The 25,970-nt window shown below is 40.0% G+C and overlaps 1 protein-coding gene across 1 annotated transcript in view; it reads right to left on the reverse strand.

Annotated features, from left to right (window-relative positions):
* The window catches only part of pdia5 (protein disulfide isomerase family A, member 5), a 66,665-nt gene extending 42,310 nt beyond the window's left edge, over positions 1-24,355 (reverse strand). The window contains exons 1-3 of the mRNA XM_041950608.1: positions 24,283-24,355; positions 11,886-12,012; positions 9,380-9,467 (exon numbers count right to left, since the gene is read on the reverse strand). Coding sequence (XP_041806542.1) covers positions 9,380-9,467; positions 11,886-12,012; positions 24,283-24,348 — 281 coding nt within the window. The 5' untranslated portion in view covers positions 24,349-24,355. The remainder of the gene's footprint in view (positions 1-9,379; positions 9,468-11,885; positions 12,013-24,282) is intronic.
* Between the last annotated feature and the right edge of the window lie 1,615 nt (positions 24,356-25,970).

Consider the following 25,970-nt stretch of genomic DNA (forward strand, 5'->3'; position numbering starts at 1 on the left):
AGTGGCCTTTGACCAACAAAACCTAATCAGTTCATCCTTGAGTCCAAGTGGCCACTTGTGCCAAACTTGAAGACATTCCCTCAAGGCTTTCCTGAGATATCATGTTCATGGGAAATGGGACAGATGGATGGACAGACAACCTGAAAATATAATGCTTCTGGCCATGGCTGTAGCTGCCACAGAGGCAGAAAAACAAGGCTCCCTGTTCAGTTAATAAGTTGGTTCAGTTTGCATACACATGCAAACATCTGCAGTGCTGATTACCACCTAGAGAATAAAGCATGTCAGCATACAGAAATTGTGTAAAATGTACCAATGTATAGAATGCAAAGAAGCTTATTTCTGTAATTGAAAAGGGCAATACTTGGAAGGAAATAAATATGCATCTAGCCACCTACGCATTATTCAGACTTGCTACAGTGAGGCATTATTAGCAGCATGAAGCACTCTTCCTCTTTTGCAATAAAGAGCAAGGAAAATATGCATTAATTTAGAGAGAGAAAGATGAGAGATGGCCTGATACTAACAAAGTCAAAGAGGCGGAATTCCATTACAGTATGGCTCCAAGGCCCACAGTGAGCCAAATATATGTTCAGTGTACGCTTGAATCATACAACGAAGGGTAAATCTGTGTGTGCATGTATTGACAGACAGTATTTCAGGTAATGACTGTGTCCTTAGTGCCATATTCTGCTGACTCACAAAGGCAGATGGCACCAGTCGCGGCACACCAGGAGCAGATGTGACCTCGACATGTATCTGAAGATGATGCGCAGTCATCCGATTCAAAACCAGTCTGCTCCATCCAGCTCTTTGAAACATTGCCAAAAGTGACAAAGGCAAGGAAACCCCGAACAAGAAATGTAGACAAGGGACCCTCATACAAGCAGACTTTATTATAAGAACTTCTGTCCAAAGTGATTTTTGCTGTTAGATGTATTACAACCTTGTATAAATGCAGTTAGTATATTGACAAAGTGAAACCAATCCTGAAGACTGTCAACCTTTGACATTCACAGCTAAACACACTATATGATGCCTACAATGCACTGGTTGTTTGCAAAGGGAATCTTGATTCTTCTGCCTTTGCAGAAATTTATTTGATGTGTACATGCTTCTTGACTATCATGGTCACTTGACTTGGGACATTTTTTGTGCAATATGCCATCATTTCCTGTTTCCAGCCTCTCAAATGTGAATTTTACAGCTTTTCTCCATTTTATATAAATGCAATTATATTGCCTTGAATTCTGGGACAGTGTCATGATATCTGATTTTTCGTAATTTCCATTTACCTGATATTTATAAGATTAATCGATAGAAGGGTAACCATGAACTGCCACCTGGCACAGTGAATATCATCTACGGACATACAGTCTGATCTAGTACTCTTTAAAATTACATATTACAGCTTACAGTGCACTATGGAATAGACCTTTTAAAAAATACTCACTGCATCATATCTTTGACTCTAATTACCTATAATATTTTGTATAGTGTAATTTAGTGTTTAGCATATTTGTGGAGAGGAGGGTAAGTGTGGATCTTTGTGTGGATTTTTGTTTTGTCATTTATGCCAACATACACTCATATCCTTACATTTTATGCATTATTACATATTTCCTTTACATTTTGTGCAGTATTACATTTTTTTACAGTTTTGTATTTTTCCTCTTCTGTGCAATACTATTAACACTATTTATTATCATTATTAATCTGATGGCAGCAAACATTTTTTTCCACTGTTATTGCGGCAATGCATATTTTCTTGTTTTTTTTTCTACATTTTTTTTTCTTTTATATAGTCTTGCTCCCATAATATGTGCAAATATGTTGTCAACGTTTTATTTTGTTTCTTGAATTTCTCTATCTGCTATTTGCTATTTTTCTTTCCAACTGCTATTACATGCTGCTGTAATACCCAAATTTATAAATAAAGTTTTATCTTATCTTATCTTGATGTGGCAGGAAGGTTTGATGGCCTCTCTTGATCTCCTGCATGAGCAAAATGGTTTAGTTCAAATGCACTTTTGAATCCAAAATCCAACAACAGCAGCAGCTTTAGAGGTGTGTTGGACCGTCCCAATGTCACTATCAAACTTAACTAATCACAGCTCTGCTTGGGGTGCTCACTGACCTACGTGCACGCCATTTATTGAATTGCTAATCTCAGTGCTTTTAACAGGTGTGTGATAGGGCTGTTTTGTCAGTTGGAGTTCCCAGAGTAAATGAACAACTCATCCCAAATGGTCTGGAGAACTGATATCATTGGAAAGTAAACAAGTGCCTCAAGTGCTTGATTTTTGAGATATTTCTCAGCTGAAGAAAACAGGACTGGACAAGCTGAATAACATGTTAGCCAACAGTCATAAACTGATCTAGGATGAAACCAAGATTCTTAGCAGTAGATCTGATATTTGAGTAAAATGGACAAATAAACTGATCAGCTGCCAAGGAAAAGTTATCATATATAGCTATCATTGGAGGAAATTAAGAGACGTACATTCTTTGGTGGCAGCTAAGCAATGATGGAGGGAGGACAGGTGATTCAGGTTATTGGGTTTGTCAGAGAAATAGATCTGTGTAACATCGACATGAAAGTGATATGACACGTCATGAACAAGTGACCCGGAGGAAGCATGTACAATGAAAAAAGGATCAGTCTAAGGACTGATCCCTGAGGGACACCACACAACAGGGGAGCTTAGGAGGACACATGATTGTGGATATTGACATTAAAATATCTATTTCTCAAAAAGGAATAAAAGCATTTTAAAGCTGTTCCAGAAATGCAGACACAGTCAAGTAAAAGGGCATGATTGATGGTGCCAGAAGCAGCAGTCAAATCTAGTCGGAGGAGAATGGAGTATTTTCCTTTGTCTGCATGCAAAGGAATATCATTGGTTACTCTCAATAGGACAGTTTCAGTACTATCCTTGTGAACACAGTCAGACTGAGATTTTTTGTGTCTCTTAGTCAACTTCAGGAGTCACTCTGTAAATTTTTTGAAAGGATTTTGGGTAAAGGGCGTAGCTTGGAGATGGCCTGTAATTCTCTACCTGGGTTGGGTCTAGCAAGGTTTTTTTACGAAGTGGCTGAACACCGGCAATTTTAGAGCAGTCAGGAACAGACCCTAATGTGAGAGAGTGGTTGAAAATAGAGAGCAAGATGGATTTTAGGAATTTAATAAAAATTCAGTCACATGCACTAGAGGAGGGATGTGCATGAGCTACAGTGTTTATAAGGATCTGCAGGGAGATGGTGCAAATTCAGACAGTAAGGTAGGACAGCTGAATGGTGTGGATGATAAAACAGACAGACCACAGAGCATCTATCTTACCTACAAAAAAAGATAAGAAGCTTTCACAGTTAAGAGAAGATGAAGCAGGAATGAGGAGGGGTTGTAAGCTGGTTAATACTGCTAAACAGGAACCTACTGTTGTGTTTATCACTGTTAATCAAGCCAGAAAAGCAGGCAGCCTTCCTTAAGTCTCTTCTTCTTTATTGATATCATTGTTGATCCAAGAGGTTGTATTAATAACTGGGAGAGCTCTGGAAGCAATTGGAGCAGATGTGTCAAGGGCTGATGTACACAAATCATTAAACCAACTAATGTGTTCACTAATATTAGTGAAGTGAGTGTGTGGGGCCAGAGACATGTTGCATAAGGTTAAAAGATTAAAAATCTTTGTCAATAAATGATTGCACAACAAATTGGTTATCACACACAATTTTAAGGGTCAAAATCTCAAAACTGATAAAAGAAACAAAACTAATAGAAATGCAGGTCAGATTATACTTAAAGACAGCTGTAATATCCCACACTTCCAGTTAAATAGGGGCATTCAGAAAATTGTAACTTGGTGGGCAGAGCTCCACTAGAGGGGGCACTCCCCTGGTTTAGACCAGGAAGTCTAGATTTAGGGATGAAATTTGATCATTGAGGAATTACTAAAGCAGACTGTAATCAGATTACCCGATCTAGCCATAGAAAACACAGAGTGTATAGAGGAGTAGTTAATAGATCTTGGTGTAATCCTAACAGGAACACTGTATGAGGCCAGGGAGATACAGGTGGACTCAATGCAGTTCAGGAGGCAAAAACATTTCAGAAGAGCAAAGTCAGCAAGGTTGGTTGATACAACACATGAACCTTCCTTGGAAGGTGGAGGCTATCTGGTTTAAAAAGCTGAGTGCTGAAAGACAGCAAAATTGTCAACAGTGTTTGGAATTTATTGTTAATCCGAAGAGATTCAGATGAAAACAGTGGGAAGGAGCATTTAGCATGACTCCTGCCATTCTTTATCAGGACCCACAGCTCTGAGTTGCAGGGAGTGGTCCATGTCAACACCCGAGCCAGGACCTCGGCTGAGAGGACCGGCTCCTCTCCTGAGCTGGCAGAACCAGACACGGGAAGAGTGACGTTGTTGGGTGTAACAGAGGCTGAGCATTCTATGAACAGGGGGCCGCATCTGTCGCCACTGCAGGAGGAGGCCATTGTGGTGAGATGTCTGGCTTGGGCAGTAGCAACAGATGAAAGACCAGCTAGACACTTATGCACTAAAACATTGTGAAAAAAGGCCCATAAACACAATACGCAATATTTCACCCATTTGTCCGGGACACTGAAATCTTCCAAGACATGTGAACTGGCACTAAGACCCAGACGCCCGGTGCAAAGTGCCACACATTTCAGAGATGTCAAAAATGTGATTGATTATTGAAGAATTTGGTTAAAGGTTTAAAATGGCATGATTATATACAATATTTTTTGGACAATGTTGTACCTTAGATCAAGTTGTGTTCAATTTTGAGTGTTCACTAGTTGACGAGTCAAACATTTTAGTTGTAATTTCAGGAAAATTATTCGGTAGGAACTTCCCTAGTGCTGGCATGAAATACCACCAGGTATTGTTAATTGGCCCTTTTTCCAGGAATGTGAATAGGCCACACACCTGGGTATGAGCCAGCAGAACAATGGACTGGAGATTTCAGCCTCTTACTCATACATATAGTAAAACTGAGTCAGAGAGGAAGGGCTGTCTGCCATTTGAATCAACCAATGAAACAGCAGTACTCTTCAATCACAGAACAAATGGAAACCCGGAGAAGTTAGAATGACTCACTGGCTAATGTTCAGTACAGAAAGAACAAAGGCCAAGAATGCCATTTCATCAGAGCCCCATCCACCGGATGAGCACACCTGCTGTGCATTCATCTCTTGGGTAACATCAGTTGATGCGTCAGCACCAACGCTCTGGTGCTGCAGTGAGCACAAGGGCTGTGGCTGTGAAGTAAGAAGGTATGAGCAGAGGCTGAGTGTTATAAGGTTCTGACACACACACGTGGTGAGGAGATTAACTGCGACAGTATCATAAATTGCCAAGAAAAACTATTGTCCAATCAGGTATCGTTAATATTAAAACTCATTGCTCAGAGAAGACGGTGAAACGCAGTGAACACATTATTCTTCACAAAAACAGAAGACTTAACTGGCCCATATCAACCATATTTTTCAATAAAAAAAAACTTTCAGTTTTCTCTTAAAGAAAAACTTCAACTTCTCACTCCTATAGTTCAAAGAGTTTGGTCTACAGTATAGCCATGTATTCCATGAGTTTATACAGCATCACATGTTAGTCAGTTATTAGGTTCACATGCTGTATGATTCACTGAATGAACAAGTAAACATGTTTCTTGATCTTATTTTATGATGTTTTGCCTGCCGAAGTAAATTCTAGGAGATGTTACTGTTGACCAGTGCTTTCCCTGTAATTGTACAGGCCTGGTATGCTGCAATAAGTAATGCTGAAAATATGAACTAATACCAATTAAATACCTATAAAAAAGTTTGTGTTGGTTGGGGATTCTGTGCAGCACTGCACCTACACCTGAGTCAACTTCTGTGACATTGCCTGGGAAACTTTTGACATGGTGACTGTGCCAATACCAGTGTCTTCCCTACTTTGCCTCTGCAGCTGCATCAGCGCCGCAACTAATATTTCACATTATCATTAATGTCCTTTGCCCTCATGTTTCCACGCACACGAAGCAGAGAAGAAACAGGTGAACTGAGGGTAATGTCAGTACCAGCTACAGACGGGCTTGACGTGAACGACACACTTACGTGCCGACAGATTCTGTTTTTTAATCAGAGAATATTTGGTTAAAACAGATAAGTGACGCTGTTTTCCCCTTATTGTTCTCTGTGAAGCCCCCCAGTGCATTTTATGTGGAGTGAGCGCTATGCTGGATGCATTTGAAAAATAGCCGTTTAAATGCTACATGGCTGGTCAGCAAACGATCGTATATTAACTTAGGAGGCAATTGGGTTCTGCGTGCTCTGATGAATTTGGCATGCAGTTAACACACCAGTCATAATTTTGTTTTAATGAAAACTGAACTGCCATTTGCTCCTGGTGTTCTTCAACACAGTTTTTTGGAAGAGGAAAATAATGTGAGTAACAGATATATTTTCTTTTTAAATAAGTGGTGTGCGATAGACCTAATTTATCCCGTTGTGCAGAGCGTTTTTTTGAAAAAGTAACGGATAAATATTTGGAAAACTGACAAATATTTGTTAAAAACTTTAAAGAAACTTTAAGGTGTTCAATTTTAGTATAGACTTTGATGTGTTGATAGTAAAAAGAATGTTTAATTGGATCTGCATCCTGTCACTGGGAAACAATGTCCTAGTGTTCCCAGCCAAATGTACCGAAGTCCTAATAAACCAGCATTACAGCACACTGAAGAATGTTGAAAGCCGAAACTTTTGTGCTCTCTTTGCGACCCACTTACAAACAAAAATGTTTTCAAGACTGGGAGTGCATACATTCTCTTCTACCTGTGTGACATTTCATTTGGTTAGATGTACCCAAGAAAGAATATATGCTGCAAGGTGGTTGAGTGAGATGCTCCTTTAACACTGAAGAATCATTAACATAAAAAAAGTTGGAGCCAAAATTTTGCATTAGGCCAAAGTCAACAGAGTCCCTTTTGTAAAGGATTAATAATGGATTCATCATGCAAAGAGGATGAAGCCCTGCATGCCATTTAATTATTACTCTAAACCAAAACACAAATCCTAATCCGTACTGTGCTTGTTTGCGCTCCGCTATTCCCATTCATCTAGACAAGACCATGTTTCTTGCCATGTTCTATGTCTGTTATAAATCCCCAGAAGAATGGGAGCAGGGCAGCACGGTCCTTTGCTCCTTCCTGTATGAGATCATCCATCCCTCTGGCGGATCCCTGTTGGCCAACACTCAGGTCCCTGTCATCTGTTCAAAGTGTGTCATTCTGGCCTTGGTGGCCCTCTTCCTTGGCAGGGCTGACCGTTCTCACGCTGTGATATGCGCTCTACTCTCTCTCCCCCTCTGTCCACCATGAGCTCACAGCTGGAGCTTCGATTTGGAACCAGGCCATTTGAGATGGTGGAGAAATATGCCAAATAGCACAATGCTTTGCGACAGAGCCTGGCACCGGACCCATGTGTCCTGCAGTGATGAACCCGGCTCGCTTTGGCTCCCCTGGCAAGAATCTGGCCCAGTGTAAATCTCTGCTTAGCATTAGGACACTCGAGCATGCTGGAGTTTCTGGAGGCGGGAGACAGAGATGATACCATACTCTCCCAGACAAAAAAGGGAACAGAGTCAAAAAGTAAACAGTAAAAAAGGACATGTATCATGGAGAGCCTTTGAAGAGGAAAGTGGACACCAACAGTTCTGGTAATTCCTTCAGAGTGTTTTGAGTTTAGTTTCTTTTCTTTTCCGTCCACCTGGTGATGGATCCAGAATAAGCTTGAGAGATTGTGAATGTTGCAATGAGCACTATGTGTCAAAGGGGAGTTACTGGCTCCCTCACAGTTTCCTGTTTCATGATACATTCCTTCCTCTCTGGAGAAGAAGACGGTTCATGCAGTTGATGGGTTGACAGGTGAATAAAAAAATGAAATACAGTAAGTGGAACTGAACACTGGGAAGGACAGAAAGAACAACAAGCCAAAGTAGATCATTGGGGAGCAAAGATACAGTTTCTATGCCTCGACAAAACCGTTCTTGCCTGTGTCTTGGGAATATCTAGCATTTGCTTAATGTAAACACTTGCACAGTGTGGGCTGGAGACAGATGTGCTCCAAAGAGAAAGATGACATATGTCTTGTTCTGCTGTTGACATCTTGAAATTGCTTGTTTTGACCAAGTGACAGTCCAAACTCCCCAAATAATTCAATTCACAATGACATAAAACAGGAAAAACCAGCAGAATTATAAACCAGCAAGTGTTTTTTTGACATAATTTTCCATCAGTCAACTATCATACAATCAGTATTGAACCTCAGTGTGATTTTGGTACCAACTAAATGGTGTCTGTTGTGCTGAATGTGGGCTGATATTAATTCATATTTTCATTATTGGTTAACTTCTAAATGGTTTGGTCTATAAAATGTCAGAAAATTACTTTGGACCAAAATATTGCCAACATAAGTTCAATGAGAAATTGCTTATTTAATCTTTTTTTTTTTACTTACTTAGTCTTTTATCTGAGAATTCCTAATGTAAACCCTCCAGTTTTGCACCATGTTCTGGTATGTCTTCTTGTGTTTAGACAACATTTAAAAATCAGACGGTTTGTTTCCAATGCTAAATGAAGAACGCTTTTTGTAGAAAAATGTTCATATTTCTCAAAGCAGGATATTAAAAAAAAGAAGTGTTAGTACCAAAATGTTAATGTATTGAAACAAAACATCAACATTTTCAATTGATATCCAGCCCTGTAATAGACTAATCGACAATCACTGCAGCACTTCATACATGACTGACATCTCCAGTCAATGATACAGCACACAAAGCACAAAGTGTACTCTTGATGGGAGGCACACAACCACATTTAAACAAAAACAGAAACTAAAAGATCCAGAAACCATAACAAAGAACGACATGAAGCATCGTTAGAAGACGGAGCAACGGGACACAGTATTATGCAAGTGCCTTCACTATCATTCATTGACCATTTAGGATAAAATAAAACCAAAAGGGAAAACTGAAATGATATAAAAGAGATGCAACATATCAGAGAATAAGCTTCAATTGCAAGAATAAGTGAGTGGACTCCTGTCAAATTGTTCCTGTACAATGAACCAGTGGAACAAGGTCCTTTACACCTCAGTGGAAAAGCCATAAATTGTGCAGATGGAAGGCAGCAGAAACATTCTTGGGAGGAGTAAATTGCTCTGCCTTTACAACTGCTGTCAGAAAATTCCTTGGACAAAAGAGGCCTTAATGTCAAAAGAGACAGGGAGTCAATGGATGTGATGAAGGTGAAAGAAGTCCTACAATGTGTGTTTTTTTCTTTTTTTTTTTTGAATTTTCCCATTACTTACCCACAGTTGACCCAGGCAATAGTCCCTTGGCCCTTGACTGTCTGGGCCACATCTGATAGCAGTTTGAGGTGGGAGTCCCCTGATGTAGCTACAGACACAGAAAATAAACCACAGTCAGGCTCATTACCAAAACCATTCAATAGCTCACAACATCCCAGAGCCTCGAGATACAGAGGACACTGTCATGTCAAACACAGTGAAGAGGAATTGAGTTACAGTGCAGCTCAGCGTCTTACTAAAGCACCAAGTGCTGAAGAAAGAGATCACTGAGTTTGGGATGGAGGGGTGATGGAAGAGGGTTTTCTAATACCTTTCACTGGATGGGTTCAGGAAGGGGGCTTAAGTTACATTAGCTTTCAACATCTTACAATAGTGTGACTAAGCAGGGGATGGGAGGATTATATGGTGACACAAAGACTCTGCTGAAACAGACCAACTCTCCTGCAAAATGGAGGAAACACAGCAGGTATGTTCTGGCAAACTGTAGTTTGTACCTGCTGCATGCTGCTTAGCATCATATTCTGAGCCATGATGAGCATCAAGTGTGAGCTCATTTAACGACAACATGGAGAGTTCATGACCACTGGAGACTTGCACAATCTCGTGTGTCAGAGAGAAAATATGGCTGAGCCGTGCAGTTTGCTGTCTGTTAGGAAAGAGGAGAAACTAGTGTGTAATAAACTGTACCAGCTACAACAATACACACAATAATATTACTGATTTTCATCAGATATGGCAAGTAAAATAGAATCCTGCGAATAAAGTAAACGAAGTGTAATATTCTAGTCGGTGTGTAACACAATACATCATTTTTATACTCCCCCCGAAACCAAATGTGTTTTATTCACTGCATAAAGAGAAAAACTCCCTCAGCGCTCCAGGCCAGGGCTATATTTAGATTTAGGGGTACTGCCATGACTCCCCAGGGTCCCACCTCACACCAGGTTGGTAACAAAAACATCTGGCATTCAGTGTCAGTTTATTACCATGTATGGTGCAGAAGGAGGGCAGATAACTGGCTGGTAGATTTTCTAATATGCTCATTGTGGAAGTTCGATGGGCATTAACCAGAGCAAAACTCAACGGGGATAGTGCTGACAGCAGTGGGTCAGGGGCTGGTGATGAGTAAAGACCAGGGCAAGACCTTTACTCAAGCAGGGGAATGAATGTGATGTGGCTAGAAGTGGTTAGATAAATAGTTGGTGTAGAGCACATTAAACCAGCGTGGCAGAAAACCTGCATGAGGAGGGGAACCTTTGGTGTCAGTCAGACCCCCTGCTCAATACGTGGAAGCCTTATCCAAAGCCCTTACTCAGGCTGATATGGGCCATGAATTATAAAACAAATAAATCTGTGGCTGTGGGGCTCTAAGAGTCCTCCACTGCTTACTGGCCGGTAGGAGGGTCCTCTGAATGAAAAAATTAGTAATATCAAGCAGCTCCTTTTCCCAGCCTGTAGTGTGCATTCCTCTCCTCAGAAATATGCTAATGAAAACAGAAATAAAATCTACTGGGGTACATTTGGGGTTCCCTAATGGTTAGAAGAAAACGCTGCTTTATAACTCTCTTTGACTACATAAAGTGGTTTGTTTTCGATTTTATGACTACTCTCTAATTCTGTAAGATAATTTTTTTCAAGTTCATTACTGAGCAAGATCACAGCGGTCATCCCTTTAAAGCAGGCTGCAGACTAAAGCAGCACAAAACACTCATTCTAAATACATTCTTGAGATACTGTGGTAAAATGTTTTTTTTTTAATCAATTATATCAGATTTGGGCAGAGTGCCACTGTGTGATTGTACTTTCTTATTAAAGAGGGCAGCCAAAAGAATCCAAATTAATTTGGTGTATTAATGTTACACAATTACAGAATTTTCAATTATTAAAGTAACACTTGTGACAAACCAATGAGACAACACACTGCACTAATGCATGGCTGTTAGGTTCTCTTACACTAGCTATGTGAGAGTGCAAACTGAAGGAAATGCCATTTAAATGTCATCTTACTGTAATCTGTAATTTGATATTGCTGCTGTTTTCTAAGATAGGACGTTGGAGCGACATAATACGTGAAGAGACAATCAAACGTTTCCAGGTGCAAGGGATGTTTTGTCATCACAAATGATCTTTTCCTTGAAAGACCTTAGCTGCTGGGATGCAACTGTGGTCTTTCAAACAGATAGCTGTGACAGTGACTGCAGCTAACTGTCTAACTAGCTAATTTTCACACTCACCTTCTCTGACTATTATAAAATCATACAATTATAAAATGTAATTATGTAATTGTACAAGTACATATTGTCTCTTCAGTGACAAGCTGCCTGAAAGTCACTGTCCCTGCCTCCTCCCTCAAAAGAAATAATGGATGCTCAAACAGAAAATTATGCTGCTACATATGAGACCATATGTAATAAAAACATAGCATCTGATATCATCCCCTTTAAGCAGGTGTTTTTTCAACTAAAATCAATACCCTGATCCACCATTAACACATGTCTTCTCTAACCTGTCTTGGTGTAGAGCACCAGAACGTTGGTTCTCGTCCTGAGCAGCTTCTTGAAGTCTTTGTGGTCGCTGACTTTCTCTATGAGAGGAGACACCTTCACCGCCTCCAGCAGCGACAGCAGCCACACCTGGTAAATCACACCGATAAAATCACAAAGGTTAGCAAATCAATCACGTGAATATCAGTTGGGACAGCGGCAACAAAACACTGGCAAAGTTGTTGGATGCTCTAAAAACACCGGTTTGGACCATTCCACAGGTAAACATGTTGATTGGTAACAGGTGATAGGACCATGATGTCGTAAGGATGTTATTACATGAGCTCTGGAACACTTGTTTAACTGCTGTCTGTAAACTCAGTTTGTTTGTAAATGTTTGTATTCTTTTTTTTTATGTATTACACAGAGTCTCAACTTTTTTGGAATCTGGGTTGTAGTTCCAGATTTCAACCAAAATAACGCCACTTTTAGAGACCATTATTTTGGTAATGTTACCACACCAAATACTACATTTGTATTTATCTTGTATATTCATCGTCTCCTCAGGATGATTTATAATATTTGTGATGACTTTTCCCTATCAGGCCAAAAGTTCCACTTGTAAACATTAAATATGAAAATCCAATGCGCAGATTGCTATGAAATTCACTGAGCACATTCATGCTCCCCAGACTTTAACCTGCTTTTATTTACACTAGGGACTTTACTGTAGCACCATCCTCAGGATAGCTTTACATCTTAAGCTGTAATTCTAATAAAGCCCTAATAGAGACACAATTGTTAGTATGCTGCTTGTTCTGCCTAACAAATTCATACTGTTGTCTGTAACGAACCATTAGGGGCCACTGCCACGCTTTGACTTCTTATAAAATTAATGTTTCAAGCTGCGTGGTGAACGAATATGTCAGTATCAGTTTGATATAAATGAAATGAGTTTGATGCAGAGAGGCAGAGCTACAGTCTTACCAACACTGAAGCAGTCCATGGCTGTCTGAATCAGAATGTCAGTGTGGCAGCAGAGGCCGACGGCACTGGTTGCTTGTCTTATCTCTTTACTGTGACTCATAATTGCCATAATGAAAATCAACAGGCTTAACGTGATAATTACACTTAACTAGAAAACCACAGAGAGCTTCAACACTGTAGCTATAAAATTACTAATTTCTTCTCAGCCGCTATGTCATAAGCAGGACAGGATGTTGTTTGTAATTTAAACCTGTACCGAAAGGTGTCTTCAAATTGAGAATAGGTGGGTACATCTGTATCATTTGTCTGAATAGCTCCTTCAACTTTGCAAACATCAGTAGTTGGGCTAATGGTGTGAAACACCTAATATGAAAAACAAAGCCCAGAGAGTTTGCTCTTTAATCAAAGATGACTAAGAAAGAAAAAAACAAGACTGATTACACTCAAGCCAACTGAAGTTAATTCCGTGCATTCTAATCGTTGCTGTGCTATCACCATTCATTATAAAGCCCTGCCTTTCTGCCTATGGAGAACTAAATTAGACACCAAACATCGTCTGCTCGCTCAGCAGATCCTGCCTGATGAGCGATATCACCTGGAATGAAAACAAGCACCTGTCAGGCTCATTTTCTAATTTCAATTCCCAACTGGATGCTCTTCTGAGGTGAGTCTGATGGGAATCTTAAGACACTGCACTTTTCACATCAATACGGACGCTAAAGGGCTTAGAAAAGGATGAATTTAAATGTAGCACACTATATGTCTGAGGCAAATTATCTGCCATTCAGAGTGTAATTTGTGTTGGTCTGTTCTTATTTTATCAAAGGCCAGTGCATGAGTCCAATTAGGTTCATGTGACAACAAGATAAACACGAGTTGTGTCAAATTTAGCTTGGGATCCATTTGAACCGCATTGTGAATGGTTGGCTAATTAGAGTCGGCCAGGTGACAGTTGTCTGCATAGGTGGCCATTCAGTGGAGAGCCAGGGGCAAGACTAGAAAGAATGAGAAGAGATGGTAAACTGTCTTACTTTACCAAGTGAGATGGAAAATGTGATGCTTGATAGCTGCCTAGAAAGATTTACATGATGCAAACTGAACAGGATTCTTTAAAAAAATCGCTCAGTCTCAGCCTAATACTGAGAATAATGCAAGACTAATTAATCAGTTGTCCAATTAATCGGCCACTTAAAGATAATCATCATTGGCCAATTCCTGCACTCAGGAGACCAGTTAAACAAAAAATGTCTGTAGACACATCAGAAACTATCCACATTTATGCTTTCAAATATGTTTCAATGTTTAGGTGAATAACATGGTTACTTTACTTTTCAAATTTGGCTTGTTTTTTTTGATTACCAGTGGACATTGTAATTGATGCATTTTATTTAAATAAGCCCACTGCAGACAAAATGCAGATCTACATAAGCGAAACAGAGCCAAAGCAGACAACAATATTAGTGCTAAATAATTATGCAAATTTAAATTCAGCGACTGTGTCTCATTTATTATTATTATTATTATTAAACTGTTGTATTTCATCAGATGCAAAAAACAACAACTTGATACCAGAATTATATATCAGCCATCAGCCATTGAAAAACTTGTATCAGTTGACCACTAATTAAAATAAACAAGCTGTAGCAGAAAGAGCTATCTGACCTCAAATGGTGCCTCTGGCATATCATGCTGACGGAGCAAGTGATAGTATAATGTGGTGCAATACAGAAAGGTGATGAGGTCCATCATGGAGCTGAAGATGGATAAATGATGTCGGTTTTATTGGCACAATTACATACACTTACATTGTAACTATGACCTCATTCTGGGCTAAACATATAAGCACAGTCAGTTTCTCTGAGGAAGCTTGAAGGAATACTCCACTGAGATTCATTTTTGTAAAACGCTGTTTTTTTTGCACAAATCATGCTGATGGAGACACTGCATACAGTGTCAAACATATTGTGAGCTGACCACTGGTCATGCATGAATCTGAAAACAGCCACAGGCAATTATTTAGTAATATTAACATAGAAACAGACGCATTTCTGGTACCTCCTGGAGACTGGAATGTACCCACTCATAACTACACCTACAGTCAAGGCAGCTGGGAACAACACAGATACTGTCATCATGCCAACGCTGCTGATGGCTGTGATACAATGTGATTCCTCCACCAACTGAAGCATGCGTCATCTTTCAGTGACAGACATACAATAATAGAAATAACTAGACAGTGCTGACAGTTTCCCTACAAACCATCGGAAGTGACAGGCTCATTCAGAAGCAGCGTTTCATTACCATGAAGCACACGCAGAGGCAAATAAAATAGAAAACATGAATGCTGCAGATCAGTGTTACGCAGAGTGCATTCACAAGATATGAAAAGTGGAAGTAGCAAAAATTAAATCATAATAAAAAACAGTTGAGATGAGAATCCAATTTATTTTCATGGTCCCTGAATTATCTGTTAAGTGTTGGCACTGCCTTCTTTTCTGGGGCCGCTCGCCTTGTACAGCATAAGGCAATTTTTCAACTTGAACTGCAAATGATAAATGTGAGCAAGTCATGATAAACTACAGAGCACGACTGCAATTTTATCAGATCAGAGCAGTCTTAATCAAAACACTTGTCTACTTATCTCTCAATAATTCAGTTCGCACGCAGTTTCATCACATCGACTTTTTTGGCGTTTCCTCTCTTAAGGAGACAACAGGATTCAGAACTTTGAGTTCAGGACATATATATAACTTTTTTTGTATAATAAGATCTTTTGAAAATGTACGTTTTTTGATTCGTTGTGTTACAGTTATGAAATTTGAATACATTAAACTAAACCAAAAGTGCTAGTAATTGTAAAAGTAAAAGTTTGTCATTGATGAATGTGTTGAAAACCTCATTTTCAATGCCATTTATAGTTTGCAGCTCTAGGGCCTTGTTGTATATTGTGCTCCACTTGAAGGTCTTGTAATTCATGAAGCCTGCACAATGGATCAAAAAGGAGTGGAGGGGGCACGATGGATTCAGTATATAATATTCCTGGATTCAGTCTTTCACTTAGTGATGGTAATGAAGGTCTGTTTCTATGGATTCAAGGAAAAGAGCTCATTGTGCCATCCTTGTGAAAAACAACGGCAACGCACAAATGGTGCACTTAGATTGAAGTTTCTCACATCCATTACCCCCACTGACTTCCACCGTGCAATCAGGGATGATAGCGTCTGACTGAAATGCATATATGCATCTTAATGTATACCAATGAGGGCATGATGATCTATTTTTTTCCTTGAACTTCTCATAACTGACCCTCCTTACATCAATAAGTGGGATGGCAAATTCATGAATATGTGCATGGTTTCTTGCACTGAATCTATCATGCACTCTTGTCTACCGACAAATTTCCATTAAAAGTAACCCAAGTGCCACGAAAAGACCCAAACCAAGAATAGATTTCTGAATATATAATGCAAGCCTTACTATTGCTTAATTCATTGTAATATCATTCCAACTTTGGCTGGTAATTTCATATCCAGTTAACGATACATATCACAATACAGTCATGTAGTCATTTTATATAATACTTAATTTAAAATGACTACATTTCACTATTTCTTTTTCTCCTATTTTTGAATTACATATTCGACAATTAAAAGGTACTTACTCATTTTTGCTCCTTTTCCTCCTTTATTTAGAATCTTTGTGCAAATTTTCCATTACGTACCAAAATATAAAAAGGTCATTTTAATGAATGAAATATAAAAGGACAAATCGGAAACAGTTTTCAACCGAAGTAGTAAACAAAATGAATATAAGTCTCAAATGTGAAAATGATCAAACCAAACATATAACAACATTACAATTGTTTGAATTGTAGGAGCAAACAAAAATAAATATGGGCTTAACAAGAGGGGACTAGTCTGTGGCATAATTTGCAAAGTACAGGCTCCTCATTTTGTCTTGGCTGAATTACCCCATTCTGTGTCAAGTTCACTGTTCTCCATGTTAGTTTGTGTTGCCGTCATGCAAATATTCTGCCTGCATCCGTGCCATGCCAAAACATGTAAAGAATCATCCAAATGATGAACAATATTGCTGTAGAGTGTGATTTGCAACACAACATAACAAACAATAAAATGAAACTTTTCTGAACATCTTCATGTATGTTTCAGAGTTTGAGCTTTGTAAGACCTGTTAACTCGAGGACAACATCTTTGCTCCACAGCTGGCAGGTGACAGACAGAGAGAAACCCTGCCAATGACTACCAATTATTGAGCAGTGTGCAACAGCTCCAGATGCTGCCTTCACTCTGCTATCACTGTGAGAGGGCATGAAAATGGTGCTGCGTTCAGATCAATGAAGATGACACACAAGGAGAGCAGTACGATTTGGTGTAACACACAGATTTTTCACACATTTACACAGGTATTGGGCTCCATGCTAAAATGCAAAATGAGAATGAGGAACACAAAGCAAAAAGAGAAAACAAGCAATTTCTGTCTTACAATATTTGAAATGTGAATCACTGGCAGTAATTCTATTAGATATTCACTGAATTAATGTGCGTACGATGATGTGAAAACATGCCTATGCTTCAAAAAGGCAAAAAACAGCAAAGTTATGTTCAAACCAACAAAAAACACAAAAAGAAACAAAAAGTGGGTTTTTTCTTATTTTATCACGTAATGATATGATACCAAGCTCTGATGACACCACCAGTCCATTTCAAAAGCACCAACACGATAACAGCTATTAAAATGACCACACAGCTACATCATCCTCTCTGAAACAGTTTAAACATAAACTGATAATAACCTTCATGGTGGGAGGATTCATTGCAGGGTTATTGTAGTAGACACTGCATTGGTTTTATCTCTGTGCACTAAACTGGGTGTGTTATCTGATAACACTGACTTGGTGTTGTTCCTATGACATCATAAGTAATGCTGCTCCAGGACCATCATTGCTAAAACATCCACATAGTTAGCAGGTCACAGTAGATGAATGGGTCAAGCACAGGCCTTTAACCCAGGAGACTGAGGGGTTCGAGTCCTGTGTGTATCTTATTGTTATAAGGTTATTTATTATTTTTAGACTTAGTTCACTTACAACTTTCAGTTTCTTTTTTAATTTTCAGATTTCTATCCCAATTTGTTTTTTTAGGAAACAAAAACTCCTTGCTTAGGTTTAGGAAAATATTATCATATAGGTTAAAATAGACCCTTTCACAACAGCTATTTTCTTCTATGTGCGTATTTCTCCAGTCTTTTTCCCCCAAGTTGCAAATCTATGACATCACAAAAATGTGATTGGTCAGTTGCAATGAACACACTGACATCAGATCGTGTTATATATACTGATACAGGTGTATCTAGGATAAGCAAATGTCAAATCATATATTGGCCTGTAAATATATTAGTCAGGCTCACAATGTTAAAGGCTAGAGTTAACTGAAAATTACCCCGTCAAATCTAGGGATGGGTACCAAAACCCAGCTTTAAACGGGCCCTGGGGCTAAATTATTCAAAAACCATAGCACTGATAAGCTCAGAGTCAACATTACCGGTTCTTTTATCAGTACTTCTAAACATCGCTGCTCTCTCTGTTAGGGCTGAGCTCCTCCACATACACACAATCACACACAGAGTGAAGTCAACAAACAGCAGAGGAAAGAGGCCGTATGGGAGACAGCAAAGTGAAGATAACTCAAAGATTACTTCAGTTGATGACAACTACAGTATGCTTATTACTGTATAATATATAGTATAGTATAGTATAATGAAACTTTGCAAATATAAAGCCAATACTTTAGCAATACACTTGTTCAACAACCTTAAACAAACAAACATTTATAAAGCAATATTTTAATCTGCTCTGTTCTCAGTCTCTCATCCACGTTTTACAAGTGAAATGCTCTAGCTGAGCTAATAGTGAATTTTTACACACAAGCTAAAGCGAAAGTTATCTGTAAGCACACCAGTTCAAACGAGGCGAGTTGTGCCCTGTTGCACCCAAGATCTCTGGAGTCGGGTCAGAATGCGCCCGATCGCCCCCAAGTGTATTGTGCTGACGTCAGCTTTGTCATCCTTTAAGGCAGGCATGTCAAACTCATTCCATAAAGGGCCGTGTGGCTGCAGGTATTTGTTCCAACCAGGGAGGAGCACACCAGGCCAACCAATCAACATCAAGGGATCACTTAGTTATCAGCTGAAGACTGAGATCAGCTGATTAATTGATTCCAGCCAGGTGTGCTCCTCCTTGGTTGGAACGAAAACCTGCAGCCACACGGCCCTTTATGGAATGAGTTTGACATGCCTGCTTTAAGGGATGATTCAGTGACATGTTTAAACTGCCTCGGCTGCTATTGCCAGACCTAGCAGATACTTCATCTATTTCAACTGCTTCTCAAACCAAGCAAGGATAAAAGAGAATGGCAAGTGCTGCTGCTGAACAGCTTGAAAATCCATGAATCCACTGCATGGTGCAGTAGTAAAAGGTACTAAAGGCACTGCTTTTAAATAGAAAGACAAGTGCGTCATCAGTTAAAGACACACCTTCAAGCAGGTGGCCCTGCTGTAATGGAGATGCAAATGCAGTGCTTGGCTGATGCACAGAGTCAAACCAAGTCAGTGCATGTGTATGGAAAAAGGACCCTAACTGTTCAGCTTGATTCGCCACGAATCTAAACATTTGGCACATTCTTATAAACTTTGCTGCTGGCAGAGACAAAGCAGCCCCTCCTCCCTCCACCAGGTACCTGCAGGCAGTGATTCACATCAGCAGAGGAAGGAGGACAGAGGACAGGAGGAAGGACTGAGAGTGACTCATGAGTGTGTTCTTCGTTCTTTCTAAACTTCACTCCGTACTGTGATGTCAGGAATATGATTCATTTATGGACATTTTAGATTTGTTTCCAGTGAGATGATACTGAGATTATAGAGTGACTTTGCTGTTATAAACTTCACTGTTGCTCCTCTTGAAACATTTATTCACTAAACCTACACCGATAAGCAATTATTTAGTAATGAAAATGAACTGATAAGAGTATCGATAAGCATGGTAAAATCAATAAAATAATAATGAAGCCCATCCCTAGCACAGTATTGCAACCGTGCTCAAAACCAGAGCTCTGTTCAAATTCCACAAACGCTGCTAGCTCTCTGATGGCAGTCACAAGAAGATAACAGCTTAAATGTCAACTGGTGCATACCAAGTGACCCCTCTCTCTCAAAAAAAATCAATTCTCATAATTATAATCTGATTCATCAATCATACCACGACTATGCATGTGATACCTGCATGGTTTAACTGCCATTTGCTGATTACATAATTCAGGGCAGGACAACCTCAAGACTCAGTACTCAGAGGAAACCCATTTGTGCTTCACACTGAACACTGACCATCCTTATCTGCCATAGAGGTATGTCCCGTCACGTTGCTGTAAAGAATGTGGCGCTTACTAAGCAGCAGGTACGCAGCCCCTGCCTGCGAGCCCACACCCTCCATCTGCTATGACAAATCTGCTTAATAAACGGCATCCAGTTCTAGGGGCAGTACTGAATCAGCACAAATCACACCAGTGTTTGTCAAGCACTTGCCTTGAGTTTCGTCTGACTAATGAGCCAGTCAGGTGTGTGTTAGTGTGTGTGGACTGGCTCATTGTTAAGGAAGCTACGCAGCATCCAATAAAACACACAGAGCAATGATTTAGAGGCTTCTGGGCTCTCAAATGAGCAGAGGAGCAATCAATTAGCCACTTTAACAACTATCACGTTTCAGCTATCACCACTGGAAGTCAGGGGAAAGGCCCACGATCGTGCTAAAAAGCCTGTAGTGGGATGAGACTGGTCATTGAAACTCAACACTCTTTTGGTATCAACCAAAACGTGTAGCATGAAAAAAGGGTACTGAAGTACTAAATACTGAAATGTGGCACTGAATGTCTAGTCAGATTCATAGTCATGTCATTTTTATCAGGTATTTAGCAGTTTAAAATAATAATTTAGCTCAATGTGGTATAACTGCTTCTGTTTAAATGACATTTAACATTTGAGAAGTATGACTTCTTCTGTTACATGTCATTTAACAGCAACTATATACAGTAGATAAAATTGAACACATTATCCTGGTTACTGAGAGTCACACAAGCACAATTATTTATAAGTCAAATGCAACTAGCAGTTTATATGCAAATCCGAACATGCAGTGCTTGGGACAATAACAATGTGTAACGTAGTGCACAGAAATTGGCTACAAATCCAAAATAAAAACACATGCTCATGCCCGCACACACACACACAGACACACGCCCACACACATACACACCTGCCTCCGAATATATAGCAGAGACACAAAGAGATTGTTTCCACCATTGCATGGTATAACTTGCCATATCATCCAACCCTAAATGCAACTGCATTTGCTGTTTCATTCTTCAAGACCGTTTGGATGGATGACTTTCTTTATTGCTGTGGCCAGTTTGATGGTAATCCTGAGTGTTGAGATTGACCTAGTTTGGCTCAATTACTGCATTTCTGTGGGCTCAGCAGTTCAAAGGTAAAAGCAGTATTTAGTTTGCGTGTTAACGAGTTTGAGCTTTCTGCCACTGGTTGTGGATACAAGAAGCAAGACTTGATCTGTTGTTTGACATAATGTAATTGATTGTCTGATACTGAAGTACTCAAGTAGACATAAATATGTAAATTCTGACATGTGGTTTTGTTAAACTCAGATAAAGAGCGAGCAGGAGTTAAACTGATTTTTTTTTTGTATTCACAAAAGAAGCCGACACTAGTGAACCTTTCTTCGGTGTAATTATCACAGTCTGAATATGCACAGTGTCTGAAATACATGCTGAGGACCAAATGCCAATAAAATCTGTTTTTTGGTGGGACAAATCAATAAGAGCCACTCCCCCCATGGCTGCTCACACTGCTTATTCTGTCAATCTGTAAAAAAAATGTCACTGAAAACAGGTTGGCTCACATGCATTCATTATTCTGGTCTGAAAAAAGAAACAATATGCTGCCATGGGTAAGTGAACCAAAAAGTTAATTGTGTGTGCGTGTGTGTGTGTCTGTGGATTAAATTGCTTTGACAGGCAGACCTCTACCACACAGACAGTGCCCTCTAACGAAGTGCTGCAGTGGTTATAGAATCACCTCCTTACACCTCACAGTGCTAGCTACAGTACCAGTACACACAAATACACACACGCCAAACATCAAACATGCATCCACTCATAGACAGCACAGGTGATTAGCTGTGGCTGATGACACCTTGAAATTTCTTGTTTTGTCTGACACAAATGTTGCATACCTAAAATGTATGGTTTTACAATGAAATAAAACAGCAAATACTCACATCAAATTATATACACATACATACACATATACATATACATACACATGCCATAAATGTATAAGAGGGCACAACTCCTACACCATACATCTGTTGTGGATGTAAACACTGCCAAATTAAAGCAGTGAGTCAGCACTTTAACCTCATAGTCATGATTTCATTTCAGATCCAGTGAGCTGTGGCACAATGCCAAAATATCAAACACTGCCACTGTCCAAATGCATACAGAGTCCACTGTAAACACACACCCACGCTCCACTCTTATTAGCGCCCCAATACAGCTGAAACACTTTGTCGAATAAATGCTCCCTCACTCCAAATCATGCAGACTTTCTATATTTGCAGACCATTTTCATTTTAGATTTTTTGATGATTTCTTCCTTCCTAGCAATTGTCTTCCATTTATTTATTTACAGTAAAGTTATATTATCATTCAGTGGTAATGCAGTTTAAGGGAGAAATTATGAGAAAAGTCTGCTTTGTATTACCACACAGCAACAACGTAGCTTAATGAAAACAGACTGCTCACTGTGATAGATTACATCGGGACATTTTCAAGAGGCTGCTAATTCATTCTCATAACGTATTGAAACAACTGGGAACCAATGGATGCCTTTAACAGCAGTACATTTATATTCAATTGTCTATTGGGTACACCCAGTTAAAACTAATATAATAATAAAACCAACAGCCCTGTAATGAATCTCACCTGCACAAAGGAGATGATGTTCAGCTTTTGTTTAATCTAGAAAGGATCTGATTTATGATCAGTTTGGAGGATGTAGTTTGTGATGTTGAACTGCATTGCATCATACACAGAAGTACTTAGACAACCCTCATTAATATACGTGGGGTGGACAAAATAATAAAAACACCTGTCAGCAAACAGCTCCACAGACTACATCCTCCAAAACAATCACACAGTCGAATCAACTCCTCTCCAAAAGTTTTAAGAAAAGTTAGGATTATAACCTCCATGAAAAGAGGACTGCAGCATTAGACCGGGTCTACTGGGCATGAACTTGAAATGTACTTCTCAGAGGAAGGTTGATGGATACAGTCCTGGAATATCTACACAGGTGGACCTTGTGTTTTGAATATTTACCAGACGTACACAGTCATTTAAGCCATTCATCAAGCAAAAAACAGAATACCAAACATTTGCTAGGTGAACTGGGGTGTTTTGACTGGAGCAGCACGAAGATGTCACCTTGGAATCTGGGAAACAGAGATGGGAACTTTCCACTATTTTATAGAATACACGTTGTATTAAATAGATTAGCTTCATGGGTAATATAAACAACTGCTAGCTGCAGTCGTTCTCAATCTAAACAATTTTCATTCAGCGAAGATTTATAGTGTCTAACCAGCTGAGGTCTGGCAGTCACATGACAGGGAAGGGTACTGTACTTCTTCCGCAGGGCGCTCCTGTTATACTCCGACAGACAGCAGCTTGCTCACACCCACCTGTGAGTGGCCATCACTGCTATGCAAATCGCAAAGTTTCCAACTTTCATTTCCCGATACAAACTCAAATGGCTGAGCAGATGCGTTTCCGTGACTCCGGGTGCAGCTGTGTTAGTAACAATAACCGAACCCACCTCACGGACCAAACTAAAACCAGCAGCCCTTTAAACGTGAGCGCGTGGCGGTAGGCTCGAGGTAGGAAAGGTGAGTTAGCGCCTCTTTTCTGCGTCTCGTGAGTTCACCGTTCACACTGGACGGTGCTTACGGCTCAGACACAGGGGAGGGGACCCCGCGAGCACAGGCGACCGTTGGTCAGAAAACCGGCCCGTGCGGCCACTTCAAGGACCAAACATCTGATTTTAAGTGCGCCACAAAAACCGCAGTCCACCCACATTCATACAGGCTGGTTAACTAAACCTGAGCTCCAAGTTCAGTCAAGGGCTGTCAACTTTACCTCCTGCACGGACAGGCTAGGAGACGCGGCGAACAGCTATTTGGGTTGTTGTTTTTCTCCTGAATTCCTGAACGGACACAAACGCCCTGCAGCAATGTCACATGGGGCCATTACGGCGTACACGACACACACAGAGGAGGTCCGTTTCACTCACCAGCAACACCAACATGAACATTTTCGCCTCTCTCATCCGACTCCCGGAGCGGTTCCAAGAGGCCATGATGCCGTTGCCACGTCTGGATACGCAGGCGCAATCGCTTTTCCACGGAGTGTTGGGCACGGCGCAAAGCTCCATGGGAAATGTAGTTTGGAGACATGTTCGGCGGGTAGGCGTTGCACCTGCGTCCTCCAACCAGCCAGCTACCACTCTCACGTTGTTTGGATAGCAGCGAGCGTAAGTGCCATAGTCAACACGATTCTGTTTTTAATTAGCATAAAGCAGCCGTATTGCAAGACAGTTAATTACACAAGAGAGCAATTAGTGAACTGGCTTGTGATTGAACGACTCTTAATTAGATCTTTCTATATTTGACTTCTGTCCCGTTTGAAAACTTGGTTTGATGAAACGTGCTCCGCGGCGTCTGATTTATGCAGTGCTTGGGACAATGACCCTGTGTAACGTAATGCACAGAAATTGGCTACAAATCCAAAATAAATACACACACACACACACACACACACACACACACACACACACACACACACACACACACATACAAGAGCTGAAGAACGCCCTTGGATGAGAGAAAAAAACTTTTTCAATTTTCTGCAACCAAGTCCAGTTGCCCTCGATTCAAGCCTTCATGGATAATCATGACCTGGATGACCAAGAAAGACAATAAATGTGCCCTTTTGAAAACGATGTGTAGAATAGAATAGAATAGAATAGAATAGAATTCACCTGAATTAATTTTCTTTTTAAGTTCAGTTTACCCATCAGTTGTAGTTGGAGCAACTGAATCAAACTGAGGTTTAAAGAAAGAAAACGACCTCCTAATAAAAGCTGTATACCCACCTGTTTATTCCCTATATCATGATAGTCACTGATAGAATAGAAAGGAATAGAACAGAACAGAATAGACGATGGGTTTGTGGTGTACCAAAATGATGTAGACTACAGCTGCATAAATGAATGGGTTTCCTAAATGGAATTTGCTTTATACTGATTGCTTTCCTTATCCCGATGTCACACAAGAGGTAATAATTTACACGCCTGTTTAAATCAGGGTAGTCACTAGAATAAATGATACGTGGGAGTTCGTGCTGTATCAACACATGTACAGCTACAAAAATTATGCTTTTTTCAATGGAGTTTGGTTTGGAAACAGAAAACGTGGAGGATTCACTTAAATTTTTCAGTGCAGTTTGCCCATCAAGGTTAGTTGTGTTGAACAAGAGGTCATAATTTACATGTCTGTTTAAATCAGGGTTAGTTCTAGAATAGAATAGAATAGAATAGAATGTATTTTCCAGTTCAGTGTGCCTGCCAGGTGTCATTGCACTATACGCTAAATAAAACAGTGAAAAGGATTTTCTGAATGGAGTTTCTACAGCCTACACCTGGATGAAAGAACAGAGTGGTACAGAAGGACCTTGGTCCATAGTATTACCATCAGTTGTGTGTGTTTACTGTTTGAGTTCCACTGTCTGTCTTGGACGAGAGGAGCAGCAAAGAAAACACACAGACCAAATGCCCAGTGGACTTGGATTGCCAGGTTGCCCCCGCACCTAGACACACAGCAGGTCCCGTGGAGTCCCAGACAACAACATGCGGGGCCAAACCTTTCCCAGAAGCCTTTCTGTCTCCCTCAGGTCCACGCTGTGATTCACGCTCAAACACCA

This window comes from Chelmon rostratus, chromosome 13 (assembly GCF_017976325.1).
Source record: "Chelmon rostratus isolate fCheRos1 chromosome 13, fCheRos1.pri, whole genome shotgun sequence".
NCBI classification, from domain to species: domain Eukaryota; kingdom Metazoa; phylum Chordata; class Actinopteri; order Chaetodontiformes; family Chaetodontidae; genus Chelmon; species Chelmon rostratus.